General features: G+C 40.5%; 2 protein-coding genes across 7 annotated transcripts in view; one reads left to right on the top strand and one right to left on the bottom strand.

Moving 5' to 3' along the window:
* Nucleotides 1–18176, bottom strand: part of CTNNA3 (catenin alpha 3) — a 438358-nt gene that overhangs the window by 267239 nt on the left and 152943 nt on the right. The window lies entirely within an intron of this gene.
* Nucleotides 1–18176, top strand: part of LRRTM3 (leucine rich repeat transmembrane neuronal 3) — a 79771-nt gene that overhangs the window by 22738 nt on the left and 38857 nt on the right. The window contains exon 3 of one of the 3 annotated variants that reach the window (XM_032115991.1): nucleotides 7106–7156. The exons of the other annotated variants lie outside the window; for them this stretch is intronic. Within the exon in view, the coding sequence (XP_031971882.1) occupies nucleotides 7106–7111 (6 nt within the window). The 3' untranslated portion in view covers nucleotides 7112–7156. The remainder of the gene's footprint in view (nucleotides 1–7105; nucleotides 7157–18176) is intronic. 3 annotated transcript variants of the gene reach the window in all.

Raw genomic sequence — 18176 nt, forward strand, 5'->3', positions numbered from 1 at the left:
TGTTAAAATAAACAAAATTTCAAACATTAAGTAGTGGCAAGTATGTGAAGGTTATATGAGCACAGCACACAAGAAGGTGAGCATATACCACTCACCTCAAAGAATCTTGCTGAAAGGCTAACAGCAAAAAAAGCCACTGTGTTGAAATGGCACGTTAAGAGAGGGTATTAGCAACAACAGCATCAAAAAAGATCATGGCATATGCATGTAACAGAAAAGAATATAAACCATGGCAAGTTAGTTGTAAAAAACACAGTATGACAGGCCACAAAAGACTTTAAGGACAAAGTTGCAGCATTACAATAATCCTTAACACACCTTCATCATTACATCAGGAGCAGGATGGCTGCCAAAGTCTGTGGGATCAAGCTGGACTAGCCACAAAAAGCACAGTGACTGTACAAAAACCAGATGAATCTTTTTGCACATTTAGTACAAAAAATCGCTGGGAGGTTTCCATAGATGAAAGGGTGATGCAGCTGAAAATGTGACCAAAAATGAACTGATATTTTTATTGCAGAATAAATTGAAATAGTAAACTGCAAGAACTCACTAGGACCAGCCTTAATTTACCCACCAATTCGAAAGAAATTCATGGCCAAAATAATAACCTAATCACTATAATATACATGCTAGTACTTCGAAACCTCACCAGCATCAAAAGAACAAAAGACAGTACAAATGACGCAGCTTCTTACTAAGAAGCCTTGACCACAAGGACCAGTACAGATAACATCCATCTAATGTGGACTGGTAGGTAGGAGCAATAATAAAGGACCAAACTAATAGGCAAATGGACAAGTACTGTATCAATTATCCTGGACAAAGGGTTAGGGAGAGTTTTTAAAAGAAAATTCATACCTCACAAAGCTATTGAAACTTTATGTAGGCCTCAAATAACAGCTGGGAGAGCTTTACAACTAGCTCTTAATTAAAAGATCTAGAAACCTATTAAAATTATATCCATGGAGAGATTGACTTGTAAAATGTAAAATCAAAATTGGCACACACAGAGAATAAAATCCAGCTTTCTGGACTCTCAATCCCACCTCTCTCACCTGGGATTTTCAAAGGTTAACAGAACTGGGCACCAATGGGTAATTCTTTAAATACTGGAATTGAGCATTTTCTGTTGTGGTTCTGTGACAAAGTTAGCTCCAGCCATGCCACTACCAACTTCCTTCAAGTCATTTTGCTATTTCAAGGCAAAATTGATTCCTGGAGTGGTGTTACTTTTCTGCTTGAACACTATAATTATACAAATCCAAGCTGCTATTGGAGTATAAAATAGACACATTGTCTTTCTTTTGCCAAGGCTGTTCCCCTACCTTCAAACCCACTCCAGCTCTGATTCATCCCCTTCCAACAGGTATTTGACAGCTGACACCATGACACAAACTTCACACAAAGATACTTTTAAAGTCCACAACATGAAAGAAAGTCTCCAGGCAGGGAAAGTCTATGACCTCCCCCTTTTCCCAAGCAAAGGGAAGACTGTACGTGAGTGGGTGCCCCCAAGGAAGGCTGAAGCAGGAGCTCACCAAAGGAGGAAGGAGATGGGTGGGCAGACACCGTGTTTAGAAGCCTCCTTGGAAGCTCTGTTTCTATTTCTCACTACCCCTCTCCCTCCACAGCCAAGCTGCCTGTGCCCCACTCAGGAGGCAGCTCTTTTCCTTTTCCCTTTAAAGCTTCCCCATCAACCCACACAAGGTCCAGAACCTCAAAGCTAGCTTCTGGGTTTGTACAGCATGGCCCTAGGAGCTTTGAAAGAAGTGAAGGAAAGAATAAAGCTAGGAGTGTGGGGAGAGAGCAGTGAGTAAGTGGAGAAGTAGGATAATGAAGAGGGGAACCCAAGCACTTCTAGAGAGCCAAAGGAATTAAAAGAACGACATGACTGCAGCTGTGCAGTTGAACACAGCAGTGTGAAATACTGCACTGAAACACAGGCATGGCAGCTCTTTTCTGCTTCTGCCTTGTAGCAGTTTCTCCTTCGGAAGGGCACCGCGTTCATCAGGATCAGGCACAAAAGCCTTAGAGACTCACTAAAGCACCAGTTTTATAAATCTAAACAAAAGCGCATGGTGTGTCCTGCATACACTTCAAAGGAGAAAGAAATTACAAATGGATCTTTAAATCTGTTCTAAAAACCAAGAGTGTAGAAAACAAGTCATACATTCACTCTTTCCAAAACCAACCCTTCACAGCCACCATCTCCACTTCAATCACTATTTCCTTAAACAGACCCTTAGGGGAAATGAAACAAACAGATTTAATCTAGTTTTAAAGCTACACCCTAAATACCTAAAAGTTATACTGTGTGCCCAGCCTTGGAGAAGTGCCTCATGTCGTGGGTACCACTGAGCTCTGTGTGAGCACATGCCCTGTCTGCACCAGTCTGCACTGCTTTCCATGGCCAGCTGTGCTGCCCCCTGCCTCAGCACGCAGGAGATGGAGACCTCAACACTCCTATTCATGCCTGCCCACTCTTCAGCCTTAAACACAGTCCTGGGACAAGAAATCCTCCCACTGTTGTGAGGCCGTTGGGGACATTGAAGGCACGGCGGGCAGTGCATCCATTTCCTGCCCAGGCATGTTGGGCAGCTTGCAATTAAACCTTCTGCTGCAAAGCTTTTGAATATTTTTCTATCAATTTCTACAAGCTAGTTTTTGAGCAGCTCTACTTACAGACTACCACTGTGACTTCCAGAAGAAATGTTAATTTAATATGCTATGCTAGTACATCTCTTACAACAGTAAGAGCAAAGAAAAAGCTTTATAATGCAGAAGAGATCTGGATTTAGCAATTAAACCTTCATTTGTATTTCATTTAACAATATGAGAATTCTGCCAACGTCTTCAGAAGGCTTTTAATATATCTGCATTAATGCACAGCCCATAAGCCACCAGTGCTTTCATTCACTAAGCACTCCAGTGCAGCTACAGTTGCTGCATTAGCTGGCACATGGGGAACACGTTCCCTTGGTGTGACTAGATTCTCCTGTCACCTTCAAGGAAATAAAACAGAAGCAGCTCCAAATTTCAACTTCAGAAGAGCTGGAATACATTACACTTGTTGCTAATCAGAAGCAGATAATCTTTCAAACATACATTCAGTGACCCAACATTACTGTTCAGAGAAGCAAGAGTAGAACATGAAGGAATTTCTATGTGAAAAAAAGAACCTTTCAAAATACAGGGATGACTGTAACCCATTTATTTTTTTATGCTTTAAAAATTACTTGGAATGTAAAACAGAATGATGCAGCGTTCCCTTTAAAGCAGAAAGGAATAATGACAGTTCTATCAGTCAGCTACATGTCCAGAGTCTCTGAGCAAGCCAAACCATTAAGTCAAAAAAAAAATCTGAGGGAGAGCTTTGCTCAGAAAAACGCTTATGAGGTTTATATTGCCTCATTATACAAACATAAAATCAAGGATGCATAATATGAAGATTAGCTCAAAGTATGTGTTCCCTGTCAACAGTGCAATAGAACTTCATCCTGCTTGCAGAGATGCAGGAACAAACCTGCTGTACAGCAGCTCTGCACGCAGACACAATCTGCATTTTGTTGTCACAGCTAGGATTGCCCAAATCGTGCAGATTTTCCAGAACAGTCTCTTAAAATTGATTCCTTATTACCAACCCCTCTTCTGTCAGCTTCCCATACATTTATGAGTGATAATGATTTCCTGGCCTGAGTCACAAACTTATTCTTTTAAAACATTTTACATCGGTATGCAAGCCAAACTGACTACCTTCTTGAGCAGTCAGGAAACTTGAGTCCTCCCACATGACTCACCCAGATAACACTAATAAAATAACAGCCCTTTTTTTATGTCTGGAATTAAACAGCAAGACAGAGCAATTACTTTACTGATCAACAATACTGAAAACAATAATACAAATGAAAATTTTATTTATTTGGCATTAGAATCCGCCCTCCCAACATTGCAAGATCAGCAACTAAAGTACAGAGCAAATTATTTGTTTTGAAGAATTTTCCCACATCTAGAATTAGTCAAGGCTCATGTCTCCTTCAAATGAGTTTTAAGTTGTCATAAAGAAGAAGAAGCTTCAGGGCCAGACTGTGATCCCTCACTTATATTGGCTAATGATAACCAGAGGTGTTTCCTTAAACTCCTATGAGCGCTGGTCTCCACAGGAGCTAAGGACACCGTTGTCTGAGTTGAAAAACACAGAAGACTGGGAATATAATAGAAAAAAATAACCTTTTAGCACCAACCGAGCTCTTGCACATTGAAGTCTTTCCAACTGCCTGGAGAACACAGTCTAAGGAAGAGCGTTTCATGGAGGGGAACCAGTGTGTGTCAGCCAGCAGCACCTGTGCTGGGACAGCAGAGACCCCCAGGAGATGTACAAAGACTTGGCACTTGAAAAGGGTTCTCTTAGGTAACACTCTGAGGTCTGTCATGTACCTGTGAGCACTGCTAATGATTCCCTTCTCCAGAGGGAATCTGTACTTAGTCTGACAAAGCACCAGTGAGGCTTTGATACCCTTTTTGTTCTAGGAAAAGATGAAGACAGATCATTTAGCTATTCTCCCTGTGCCTGGGACACTGTTCTAAAAACATTTTCTAGAAAATCAGCTCTTAAGCCCTGGGCTGTGCCTGAGATAGGTAACCGGAGAGAGACAGTCTGTTGGGCGGCTTTGGCACAGTGTTTTTTATTAAATCCGTTATTTTCCAAGCAGGCAGAGCTATGAATTAAAGTTTATCACCACTGTTCCAACTCAGTGTCTCAACTATCCAGTTACTCACTCTCTTTTTCAAACAACATGGTTTGTTTCATCCAGCTGATGAAATGTTTCATTTTCAGCATAACAAAAAGTAACCACATTTCTCAGTGCTTTTGGTTTGCAAGTTTGTTCTTAACTACATCAGCTTTCAAAAGCAACTGTGGAGCAAAGCTACTCTCTAAAGTTTCCTGGTGACAGCAACGCTTCTGGCTGCAAACTACAGCAGCAGTGAGACACAGGCATAAATCCTGAGGAGCAACAGGGGAGCTGCCAGGGGTCATGATGAGGAGAAAGGTGGGAATGAGCAGTGCCAGGAGGCTTAGAGCATCGGGGCAAGTTCCAGGGAAAGAGGACTGAGCCTTCAGCCAGACCCTGCTGCTGACACAAGGCAATCCGAAGTTTATGTAGTGTCTGCAAGGCCTTCAGGAAAATTAGCAGGGTAGATAATGAGAGAGAAACTCTTATCAAGGAGGAGAATTTACTGTTCTTTTCCACTCCAGCTTCACAGTTACTTTAAACTGACCTAATTACAGACTGTTGAAAAAGATGGTCTGGATTTTCTCTCCTTCCCTTACTAGACCTGGTACTGAGCACACTGAGCAGGATTTGGGGTTTCACACAGGGTTGTGATCCAATCGAAAAGTAATTTTTCTGCTTTTTTAAATTCTTAACAAGTTACTGCTAGGCTGGATCAGTTCCTTCCTTTGGCTCAGCCCAAGCACCTCAAGGGAACATTAGATTAAATGAGGTATGAAACCCCATCTGAAGAAGAACTCGGCTCCACTAGAGAGACAGAAATACCCTTGGTCCTGGGCAGGCCTCCACCTTTACAGCAGCTCCCTGTGGTTCTGAACAAGTCCCACCCACTGCTGCTTTCCAAGCACTTCCATCCTGCTCAGGTTTTTCCCACAGCAGGAGGCTCCAAGACAGAAAGGCCCTGTGTGCCCACCAGACTGCAAATAAGCAGTTCCAACGTATGCAATGTGTAGTGATGACAGATCTCAGGCTTCCAGTAACATGACACAGCTTAGCAAGATGTCAGGAAAGAACATTTGGCTATCAGTATTCCATAACTAGCCAATCTGGAAAAAGCTGTTCGAGTTCTAGAAATCTGTCACTTTTCTATTTTCAGTTCTTTATCTCATTATTTTATATAAATGTTCAGAACAGACTTCATACTTCTAAGATCTAAAATGGTTGTCTTTGTGGTTTCGGACTAGCAGACCACAAACTTCACAGATACAAATGGTCAGAAATTAATCTGTGTGATAAATGAAAAGAGGGATCAAACGGCAGCAGCTCCAGTTCTGCAAGTCAATTAGTAGTCATTCGAAAAATTAAGTAAGAATATCTTTATAAGCAGAATTGCCATTCACATTTGTCTGCAAATAAGCAATTTATTTATTATCAGCTCCTGCTCAGACAAGCCACCTTTGAAGCTCCTCTTTGATGTTTCTCAATGACACTCAGTAGTTCCAAGAACTGCCTCTTGGCAGTTCTCTAGGCCCTTGTCCTTACTTAGCTGCTCAAAAGCCACTCCTTCTTTAGGAAGAAATCCTTCCTTGTGAGGGTGGGGAGGCCCTGGCCCAGCTGTGGCTGCCCTGGATCCCTGGAATTGTCCCAGTCCAGGCTGGATGGCACTTGGAGCAGCCTGGGGTAGTGGAAGGTGCCCCTGTGGATGTGCCACTGAATACTGAAAGCTCATCCTTGCAGACAAAGGTTTAGGAACTTAAGGCCAATTTTGCAGAGTTTATCTAGTCATTTCCTAAGCCACAATTCTGACAGCTTATTACCTTCCTTGTATTTGCCAAGAACACTGAAATAACTGAAAATATTTCAGCATTTTCTTGGATCATTGTTGCCATGAATATACCACACTATTCAGGTGCACTCAAACCTAGCTTGGGCTCCTCAGTACTCTCACCATTTATTAGAAGAGAAAGTATTTTATCCTGTAGGTATAGAACACTTACAAAGCTTGCATGAAAGATAATTCTTCACTTTGTGAATTCCAGCACAATTTACTGTCGGATGATGAATAATAGAAATAATTATAGCACATTAGTTAATCTCATCTAAACCAGCTTCTTGGGCTTCACAGAGAACAAACGAAAAAGTTCTAGATGATTATTTAACAAAATGGTTTTTGAGATTGACAACATACAGTCCCTAACATAGCTGCTTTACTGAAAAGTGGAATCAGGTTACTCTTAAGAGAAGAAAAAGTAGTATTTTCCCATATTTCTAAACTACCAGGAATTATTCTTCCCCTTTTCATTACCTATTAAAATAAAGGTGAAGTTAGTGACTCAAAGAAAACTAATGCTGTAAATTATTGACCTCCATAGGTCTGAAATGATGGCTGGTACCACTGAATCCTTGAAACATGGTTGGAAGAAGTAAGTGGAAAAGTTTTCTACACTACTGTAGAATTTTCTAGTGGTGTGTGCACCTCGTGAAGTCTTAAATATCCGCCCGACAGTATAGACAGAAGTGATTTACAGCAAACAAGTTCTGTTCAAAAGTAGCTTGCACTGAGCTGACTGATCTTCATTTAGCGTGATTACTTAGCCATGAATTAAAATAAGAACTCTCTGCCTTTTCAATGTGAAACTCAATTTATCCCAGAGTGTCTTTTACACTTGATGAAAAAGGAAAAGATCATTTCTTTCTGGTTTTTTATGTAATGTAACCACCGTTAACACGTATTTGCTGCAACATTTCATTACCAAGGTTAACATGCAGAATGGAATATCCTAGCAGTATGTTTATTGAAAACAGAACTTTTTAAATGTCACTGAGTTGAAAGAGATAATTGGAATGAGTGAAAAATTCATTTGTTCCTTCTCCCTGAGGACAAAGCCATTGTTTTCTTCAGTGGGAAATGAAGAGGAAAGTAGGGAAACAGGTTTGCACACAAGGATGTATAGAGGCCTAATTTAAAAAAATAAAGCAGAACAGTTAATTCCATTAACCTCTGCCAAAAAGCAGCTTAGGTAGGATTCTTACAAATCTTCAGCTTCACAGAAACCCAGAGCTTCTGAGAAGGCTGGATGAGAAACCTTGGACTGCTTGTAAACAGTGTATTCCCCAGCGGAGCTCTCAGCAGTCTAAATGCACCCCTGGGGAGCCTGTAATTGACTGTGCTGCTGCCAGGGGCTGAATAACCAAACAAAGGAGCAGACGTGGGCATAGTTACATTTATCACGCTCCAAAATTCTGTGCTGTCATATTTGCCCAATTAGTAAGTAAATGAGCACACAGTGTAATCTCCCCATGCAGAGATGAAAGCAGAGCAGCAGTACCTATTGGTAAGGAAGGCAGGCACACGCTCACACTGCTGCCCAAAGGTCACACAATTCTTACACCAACCACCACAAGGGAAAGGCAAACAAAACGAACCTCATAAACATGTTTGAAAAGTGCTTTGGATTTATCATGCAAGCAAGCCTTTTGTTCATACAAAAAGGAGTGAGACTTCTTAATTCTAAAATGTTACTAAGTTTAAGCAGTACAAGCCAGCATAGCGTTAAGAGGTTTTTATTGATAACATGCTGATTAACCATCAACCAGAAAACATGGCCAACCAGAAAAAAACCCCGAGCTTGTAACATACCACAATAAATGCAATTGACTTCAGTGGGAATCCTGGATAAAATCTAATACAGTAGACAGTTCAAGCTGTAAGCCTAAAGAAATAGTCTTCCTGCTATTTAATTGAGAAAACTGGTCTCACTCTGAAATAACTTCCATGAAAGTTAATAAAAGACTTGCCAGTGTTTTGCCAAGGGAATTGAGCTTTGTTTCACTGTCAGAAGCCATTAGTCCTCTCTCTCTGTGTTTTCTAATGCACCAGGGAAGGGGGGTGGGCAAAGAAGAGAGAGTAATTCTGATTAACCAAAGGAAATAACTGTCCGAGAAGCTGATTCCCATAACAAGTATCCCTGAAATTCTCTGATCCTCACTAATAATTCACCCTGAAGAATTTTAAAATATCTGAGAACAGGTCAGAACAAAGGGTTAGTGATACCAAAACTACCTAATCCATGGTGCATGACTATTATGGATATGGATCATTAAAATGCTTATGCATGAGACATTGTAATCTTTGTTACTTAATTACATTTCAGTAGAACTGTGGATGAATGGGAGCATCTTCTTTAAAATTCTGCCCCTTCGTTCAAATTAGCCTGGCACACTTCCATTTAGGAGAAAAAAACTTCAAGAAAACCTGAAAATAATGCTGATGGGAATGATTATATAAAAAATGGAATTGGGGGAGGAAAGAACAGAGACCAGGGTTACCTTCAAATTGGATAAGCAATTAATATTGCCTCCAGGATATTTTATATAAAGCACAAGAGGTCTAGCAGAATTATTTCACTCAACTGTTGTGAGCTGATACTCCATACTCAGTTGAAGATATTGCATTTTACACAAAAGAAAGAAAAAGATAAAATAATGTAGAGAAAAGAAAATTAGAAGAAATATTGTTAAAAAATTACCTATGATGTGTTGAATTAGTTGAATTTGGAAAAGATTGACAGAAAGCACACAACAATCTCCCACTTGACAAAAATCTGTGGTAAAAGGAGTAATAATCAACATTATTAATAACAAATGGGGAGGGAGGGGTGGAACCAAGGGAAAAAAATCTGATAATTTGCAACCAAGATTAGGCCGGGTAACAAAAAGTTGTTCTTCAAACTCCATCTGCAGTTTTCTCTTCAGCCTTCTCCCACAGAATAGCCTTTAGTGCCTCCCCTCCCCCGGGAAGAAAGGCTGCTCTGTAGGAAGACTCCTGTGTACAAGGACACTGCTGGGCACTGGAGCAAACATGATCTGCAGCTCAGAGCAGCCTTCATTTGGTTCCACCCAAGCTTCTGAGTTGCCAGATGTTGGCAAAGAATACATAAGCTTCTTACTAGCCACAAATAAACCCCACAATTTATCCGAGGTTCTGCACAACTTTAATACTTCCTATATTAGGCTATCAAAAATATGAAGTGTTCTTAGGCTAAATCAATGCAATGGATTACAAATTTGTCAGTGTAAGTAGGAAACCAGGCTTAAAAACAAACTACACACAGATTTGCACATGATACAAACAGTGTGTTCTATAAATGATACATACAGAGGAAGGTGGGGGATTGCCAAAAGATTAGCAGATGAGGTGCACAGTGAGGTTCCAGGACCAAGGAATGACAACATGTCCTAGAAGTTTCTCTGCCCTGGATCAAACAGTGAAATCAACATGTATTCCAGTAAAGAGAGATTCTAAACCACTAAATATAGAAACTACAAATCACAGATTCAGCACAATGAGTAATAAAGATGTCTCAGAAATATAGGAAAAACAGAAGTAGCCAGATATGATGTCATGAAGCTCATTTAAAATCTACCTAAAGCTAATTACAACAGGCCAGGTTCAAGCACCTTTCAGGATAAATCAAGTCTATGTGCTCATTGAAGGGGAAAGAAACATAGTGAAGGGATAACACGGGTTCCCAGTTCCTTACATCTCCCAGAAACTGGGAATCAATTCAGCTTTTCGAGGCACATCCTTCTCTATAGAAATGGCAGTGGTGTATTTCAAGGCAGCTCAGTTAGGAGGCTCTGGTATGGCACGGAATTGGGCAGCAGTGAGTGAACACAGTACCCAGTGTTTTAGGCATGCAGAATCGTTCAGAGTTGACTGTGACCTTTTATTGTGTGTAAATACATGTGGCTGGAAGGTATTTAGCTTCTGGAAGCTACAAAAAGATAACATTTAGGACAAGTATAGCACGTAGTTGTGGAGTCCAGTTTGATAGCTCACATGTTAAAGAGAAAGGAAAAAAACAAACCAAAACAAAAGAATTGGTTAACTCATCAGGGAGTTCTGAGGTATAAAACATTTTCATGAAGCAACTAAAACTTACAATAACCTTGCCTTTTTTCCATGTCAGCCCCTCAAATCCCAAAAGCAGATGGAATTGGACTTGCCTCTCACATCCCCAATGTACAGCACAGGCTCCAGACATAATGGGCAGATTTAAAACCTGATCCTTACAATGGAAATGGAGCTAAGGATTGCCATTTAACAAAACCTTTCTGATGTTCTCACCTTCCTTCCACCTGCTGCCAGTCAGCAAATTAATTCAGCAAGCAGATTGTGTAAAGGCAACAGATTACATGAGTTTAGTTTTCCTCCCTTGTGCCATATACTCTTTCTGCTGCCAGCTGGTTGGAAATGCCACCTAGGCAGTCCTGGTGAAATCATGGAACTTGACAGCACTTTGGATTGCAAAAGTTGCAGAACATGAATATAATATATGATTAGAAATATCGAAACTGTGAAAGAAAATACAGATGGATTTTCAGAACCAGAGATTTATACAAGTCTATCTGATTAAAGGAAATGTGAATATACAGTGTTTGTCTGAATGAACCACGGCTCTGCAGCACATGGACAGGACAGCCCATCATCTCATCCATGGGACCTTGACAGTTCTTAAGGCATTCCAGCAGCATTCCATATCACTCTTGCACAGCCCAAAGGTGTAAGAAATGCTCTGAGAAGAACCGTATTTGTTGTAGTGCATGTATGTAAATCATACAATGCTTAATAGCTGTTCTTCGCCTGGACAATTAGGCAGATAGGGCAAGTCATTTGGGGGTTCTCCTGTATCAAGATAAAACTCCAGTTCTCCACTTGCCCATACCATGAGGCAGTGCAGCTAAAACTGCTATAAATGTCTTACTTATGACTGAATTGTTCCACTTCTTGGTCTTTGCCTAAATTTTCACTTTGCAAGCCAACAGCCACAGGTCTTGCTACAACCAAACTCTGTTTCATGTAATAGAGAAACTGCAGTAGAGAACTGATCTCTATCAGTCCTGCAGGTCTCTCTCCTGTACCTAAACGAGAAGAAAAGGGTAGGCCTGGCTAATCCCAGTTCAGCTGCTGCTGAGACTCTGCCAAATCTCCAGAAGAAGCGGCCACTGGAAAGCTCACATCCCACAGAAGGGTATTGTGTCTGTGCAGGGTTCCTACCCAGAGCACAAGTTGATAGGGCAGCCAGGCTATGCCTGAATAAAACACTGCAGGTTAAAGCAGCAGCAAACCTAAATGCTCCAAGCTTCGTGGTCTCCCTCTGCTTAGAAGCCTGCTAGGATGCAAGCTGGGGAAAAGGGGTGCATCCCCATGGGGAGGTGGAGCCACCCCCATCATGAGGGACTTTGTTAGTGCAAGTAGATGAAATAGCTGTGTGCCAGCGTACCAAAGGGGACTAGCAAAGGAGGTGCTTACAGAGCAGGGCAGCTACAAAGGTTTACTCAAGAGACAAAGTATCTGCAGCTCTTCTCTTCACATTTGTTTCCAAAAATGTGTTCTTGGGGTCTTCTCCCAACAGGTGAGAGAGACAGATACGATCAGTATGATAATGTGTCTTGCAGCACTGAGACCATATTAGCCAATCTGTGAGCAGATCTGAACTAAAGAATAATGGCACAGATTTTACAAGCCAGAAAACAAAGCACTGTCAGTCAGGTGTGTTCCATGTGCATGGAAGGTATGCAGAAAGAGGCCAGAGAATGTCAGAAGATGCCATCTCCTGAGAACCCTTCCCCTATGTTTGACATACCCTTGTACCTTCAAACACTGAAAGCCCCCAACAAAGCTTCTCTACAGCCTCCAAAGGTGTTCTCTTCTTCCCTCATGTGATTTAAAAGCATACTGAAACTACCTCATTCTCGTGACAGGCGTACTTATCCTGAGCCTCAATGTGCTGCACTCAGACAAAGGACACCAGTGCTCACACACAGTGCTCACACAGTGCTCACACACAGTGCTCACACACCTTCCCAAGAGCTGTGCCCCTCTCAGCAACAGATTCCGGCCAAACTGCCTTCCCAGAGGCAATCCCACAGCAGACGGGATCGGCACCAACAGCTGCCACCTTTGTGCAAACATCCCTTGGCACAGAGCACATGCCCAGTCACTAACTTTGCAGACAGGTTTGCTTTCCTTTACTAACTGTACCACAGGAATCCCAGTTCAGGAAAGGTACAACATTTCCCAGTATATTATAGGGAACCATTGTCCCCTTCTATTTTGCATACAATTCATTGCTTTGGACTTGAAAAATAAACACATGCATTAAGATTGATTTTTCTTGTAATTACACAGTATGCCTCTTTCTAACTTTATCAGACATTTATCACATTTTTAGCTGCAGGTTACTTAGGAAAGGTCTTACTCTGCTGCCATTATTATTGTCAAGCAGTTCAATCAAATTTAATGGCATGATTTGTCTAATAGGATACTACCCAACATGAGAAAGAATGGATAAATCCAGCTCCCAGTCAGGTTTCTGTCTTGTTCCAGCTGGAATTTTGCTTCTGCTAACCACACACACATTGCATGGTAATTTTCTCCCCTCCTTCCCCTGTGCTAGCTTTTCAAGTGGTTCTTAATTAGCTCTGGTTTATTTATGAAAGCATATTTTGCTAGACTTTCCCCAAGAGCTTTCATAAACTGCTATATTAAGCTTGTATTTACTTATCATGTTTCCTGTAATGCTTCCAAAAAGGAGGAGGAGAGGGGAGATCATTTAGAGGGGCAGAGCTGTGTTTGGGCTCTGAAGGCTACTGCTACTTACAGTCCATCTCTTAAGCCTAATTTCCTTTGGAAATTGTGGGGTTTTTTCAAGTGTCTGTTTGTGCAAATGCCCATTTGTCTCCTTTCTCATTAGTTTTTAGGCAACTAGCCTATTTTGGCCTAATTTAGTAGAAGGCAAAGCTCTTAAAAATATGAAATTCTTATGAATTCTGTGACCAGAACATGAGAGAGAGCTTGTATGAAACACTCCCATGAACACCAAACATCTGGCAATGCTTTTTGCACACACACTTCAGTAGTGGTCCTTCTGTGCCCATCTGTCTCCTTTCCTGTCACTTTTAACCAGCTGACCTGTTCTAGCCCAGTTTGACCTCTATCTTTTCAAGACACAGCTGAATTTTATCTTGGAAAGATAGAAGGTGGCAGAACAATTTGTGTCACTAAAACTGTAAGTTCTACAGGACAGGCAAATGAACATGAAGCTTAAAAACTTTGAATTTTCACATTGCTTGCCATTAAAGCACTTAGAAATTAAATGAAACTAAATTGACTAAAAAATTGAGCTGTGAAAATAATTTCTCTCTTTTTTAGATCCTGGAAAATTTTAGAAGCTGACTAGGAATAGGCTAAAAGTGGGAAAAAAATAAAAGACGATTCAATATTTCTCAATTTTAAAAACATTCCTTTTTTTTTTTTTCATTGAACAAAGATGTTAATGCAAAAAAATTTTTAAAGGAAATATGCTTACTAAAATACAGCTTTTAAATTGACACAATTAAAAAGGGTCGTGTAATTAGATGGCACTTCTATTCCACAGTGCCAATGTTCTGTTTAACTGAATGGAGTAAATAAGCTTTCCCCTATTTTTCTGACCTTTTATCCGTTGTCTGCCATGAATAAAACATATTTCTGATAGACACCAGGGTTTTCTAAACAAATATCAATGTTTTCCACTTCTGTCTTCCGGGCAGACTACCCACTGCTTCAAAAGAAACCTCCTGCATCTGTAGCCTTCAGCTGTAGTTTTGTTTCAGGATATATTAAAGTTAGAAGCTATGGCAGACACAGATAGAAATAGAATAAACATGTATTTAAAAAAAAAAATCCACAAGTGCTGCCTCAAAGATTTTCATTTAAGTTCACTGAAGTTAAAAAAAAACAACAGCATTGAACCAAGTAGGATTCCACCCAAGTGGTCACATTACTGGATTCTGGTGGCTGAAGGCTTATTTGAAGACTTTGTGTCTCTCAGTGAGTGAACCACTTGACATCTCTGAGAACCACTTCATAGGAAACAGTGGCATAAACACAGAAGCTTGGAGGGAAAGAATGGATACATAATCTAGGCACAGGCTTGAAATGTACTCCCATGACTCTTTCCAAAGTCCTGAGAAAGTTATCTGACTTCTTTCCTTCAACTTCCCCCTCTATAAAAAGGGAATATTAATATTTAACGACTTTGAAGGATATGATGAACATTAAGGCTCACTTGTAAACTGCTTGAAGGCTAAAAACACTATCTAAAGGCTAAGTATCATCCCCATCATCAGAAATTCATGGTGTATCCTTTCCTCCTCCGTATATATGAAGGCAGGAAATTATCTTACCAAGGAGATTGATGGCACCTGGAAATTGTAGGCAGCCACCCTCTAAATTACTGTGCATGAGTCACTTTAAAGTATTACAGTTCTTTCCTCAGTGAGGCTGTATTGGCTCAAGCATATATTGTCAGAAACTGATTCTGGAGATGTGTGTGAGAGAGAAGTTGTTCCTGAAGATGACCTGTAGCTGGTACAAAAAGCACCTGGGGCGAACTTCCCAGTGATGGAAGAGCTGCTGGCTGTATTTCAGGATCCCCATCCCAAAACATGTAGTTCAGATCACATCAGAGAGAAGCTGTGCTGATGTATTACACCACCTGCAGCACCAACAAAGCTGGATCCTGACCTAAATTCAGCCCTGATACACTGTGCTGCTGCATCTCTCCATTCCTTTTTTTCCCCCATAGGGAAAAAACCCCACAAAAAACAGTCAAGAAATACAACTTATGTTCAAGGTACCCTAATACATCAGATAAGGAACTGCCCAGAAAAAAAGATATTTTAATCAAAAGCAACTTTAGAATAAGAACTGTTTCTGGCTCTTTCCAACAATTCACAGCAAGTTTAAATATTCCCAGCAAGTTTGAATTAAGATTGTTTCCTTGATGCTCGGGGAGCTCTGCTGCTAAACAGGGGATGAAGATCAGTGATTTAAACTCTAAGAAATAAATAAAGCAACACCTGAGATATCCGAAGATGAACCTCCACTGAAATTTCTTTCATAGCCGTATCTTTTTTTTATGGTCTGTATCTGTTAGTCTCTGCAGGAAGTAACTTCCCTCTGTTAATTCTGTCCCAGGCACAGTATGAGCCCTTTGGGTTTGATCTCATGGAAGTGAAATAATACTGAGTGACATTCTATGGAGCAGTGACAGCAGGTTCATTGACGTTTAGAAAACTACACCAGCATACCTGAGCTATCTTGACACCCACCCTGTGTGCCCAAACTCTCATTCATTACTCTGGAATCCACCATAAGACAATTAAGGGTTTGCCCAAAGGCCAAGGATCTTTAGTTAAAAATACTTGTCATTCACAACCTCAAAATGTGGTCAAATGCATCTCAAGAGCAAAATACTAAAACTGAAACATCCAAATCTGAATTTTTTTTCTTACTTCACCTCATAAGGCTGCAAAGTGTCTCAGATCTTCATTTTAGACTTTAAGTCTGGCACTTTGACTTCAAGGATTAAATTTAAACTGCTAGGATACATCATCTTCTGAAGGCACTCAGCAAGCTCAACAGTATTTCGTGGACTGAAAAACTTTTCTTCAATTTTCATGTTCTTGTTTCTAGACTTAGGGAGTCCAACTCTTTCAATCCTTCCTCACAGGTATTATTGTCTAGGCCTCTTACTTCTCCAGTGTGTTTACATCCTAACAGTGCTGCCCAAACCCAATACAGTATTTCCTTCTCATAACTAAGGAGTGCCCAAACTGCCCTTGTGCTAAGCAGGAGTATTATAAATTTTTCAGCAATATCTGTTACCTTTGTAAAAACAGAGACGAATCTCCCATCTCCTGAGATTTTGTTGTGTGCGTATTTTCCCAGCATACAATGGTGATAAAAGTGAATTATACGTTACTAAATAAAAAATAATCCAAATCTTGCTCTCTTGGCTGTGAGGAAAAGACTGAAAATCTGAAATGAGCGGACAGTAAAGACTCCAAAATTGAGGTTAAAAATAAAAGTAACTTTTAAAAAGATTTAATTACTTCTAAATTCCTCATCTCCATTTTCCATGCCTTCTACTGTGATTTTGGACAGTCCTGTTCATGACTTCTGACCAATTCTGAAAAATTGCCAGAGCTTCATATAAGAATCAAAGCAAAAGGCAGGCCTGAAAATTCATTTCTCTGCTGCATTACGATAACAAGATGTCTACTGAGCTGGTGTTCTGCTGCATTTACGATAACAAGATGTCTACTGAGCTGGTGTTCTCCCAGCACGGGAGTAATGGAAATCATAAGTAACTCAATCCCTACTATGAATTTTATAATTTGATTCTTAACATCACTTTGCATTTCCCGTTTCCAAAGAAAAACAAATACTGTCACACACAGCTTGTTAAGAAGTGTGCTAGGCTGGTATTTTCAGCTTTACACATCATGATTGATGTTGGGAAGAATACTCTGGAAAAACTGAAGCTGAAAATCTCATTTGGATTAAGTTCTTTCCCATGATCTCTAAAAATGAAAAATGGTTTAAGGCCAGAGAAAGCAATTTCCATGAGTATTTTTACTGGGCACAAAAGACATGTGAAGTTCTGTCTTCAGGAGATGCAATTCTTCAATTTAACATTGATTTTGACTTGATAATTTCAGGGGTGACATGAGAAAAGTAATGTAAGAAAATAGAGACATATGGAATCATGCCAGTAGAGGTTAAAGGCTCAAAACACTTCTCAAGAGCACAAGGTTAAGAAAACCTTTCTATTCATCTTATTTAACACTGCATAGAAAGAGGTGCCAACTTATTCCTAGCAAGCTTTTTTCTTCAGTTGTGCTTGTTTCCACAGGCGAGAAAAACCAAACATATTTTAAACCAACAGACAACTCAGTATAAAAAGACTGCAAAAAAAGTGAGGAACCGCTTAATTCTCAACCTGTCACAGACAAGCATAAGTTTTATTTCTGTCAGGAAAAAAGAAAGCAAAATGTTGCTGAAGGAATGGTAAAGCACCCTTTCACCTTTTATGTTCCCAAGTGTATCCAGTGCAAGGCCTCCAAACCCTTTACAGGGAGTCTTAAGTCAGGCACTCCTTCCCAGGCAGCTTGTTTTGCCAGAAGAGACACTTTTGTGTTTGTCATATGAGACTCGTGACAAACTCGTGCTGGAGCTCTGAATAACCTGCCAGGGTGTTCTCCGTGGTGCAAAACAAACAGCAGAACTCAAACACCCAAGGCATTAACCTTGGCCACTGAGAGCCCGGTTCCAAGCATCACTCTCCTACATCACATCTTAGATACACCTGCACTTGCAGTATTTTTTCCAGTTGTTCTCATTCCAGCTAGCTCTTTATTTTATTTTATTTTATTGGAGCATGACACCACCTCAGCACATCCTGCACTTCCGCAGTGCTGCTTTCACAGGAATGTTCATGTTCTGTTCCAGGCCATTCCCCTTGTGCTGTACACATTAGCTTTGGGGTCTCAGTGCACGAGAACACATCAGCCCAAAATCCTCACTAAGCTCCAGAGCAGTTTTATAAAGAT

Source organism: Corvus moneduloides, chromosome 8 (genome assembly GCF_009650955.1).
Source record: "Corvus moneduloides isolate bCorMon1 chromosome 8, bCorMon1.pri, whole genome shotgun sequence".
NCBI lineage: Eukaryota > Metazoa > Chordata > Aves > Passeriformes > Corvidae > Corvus > Corvus moneduloides.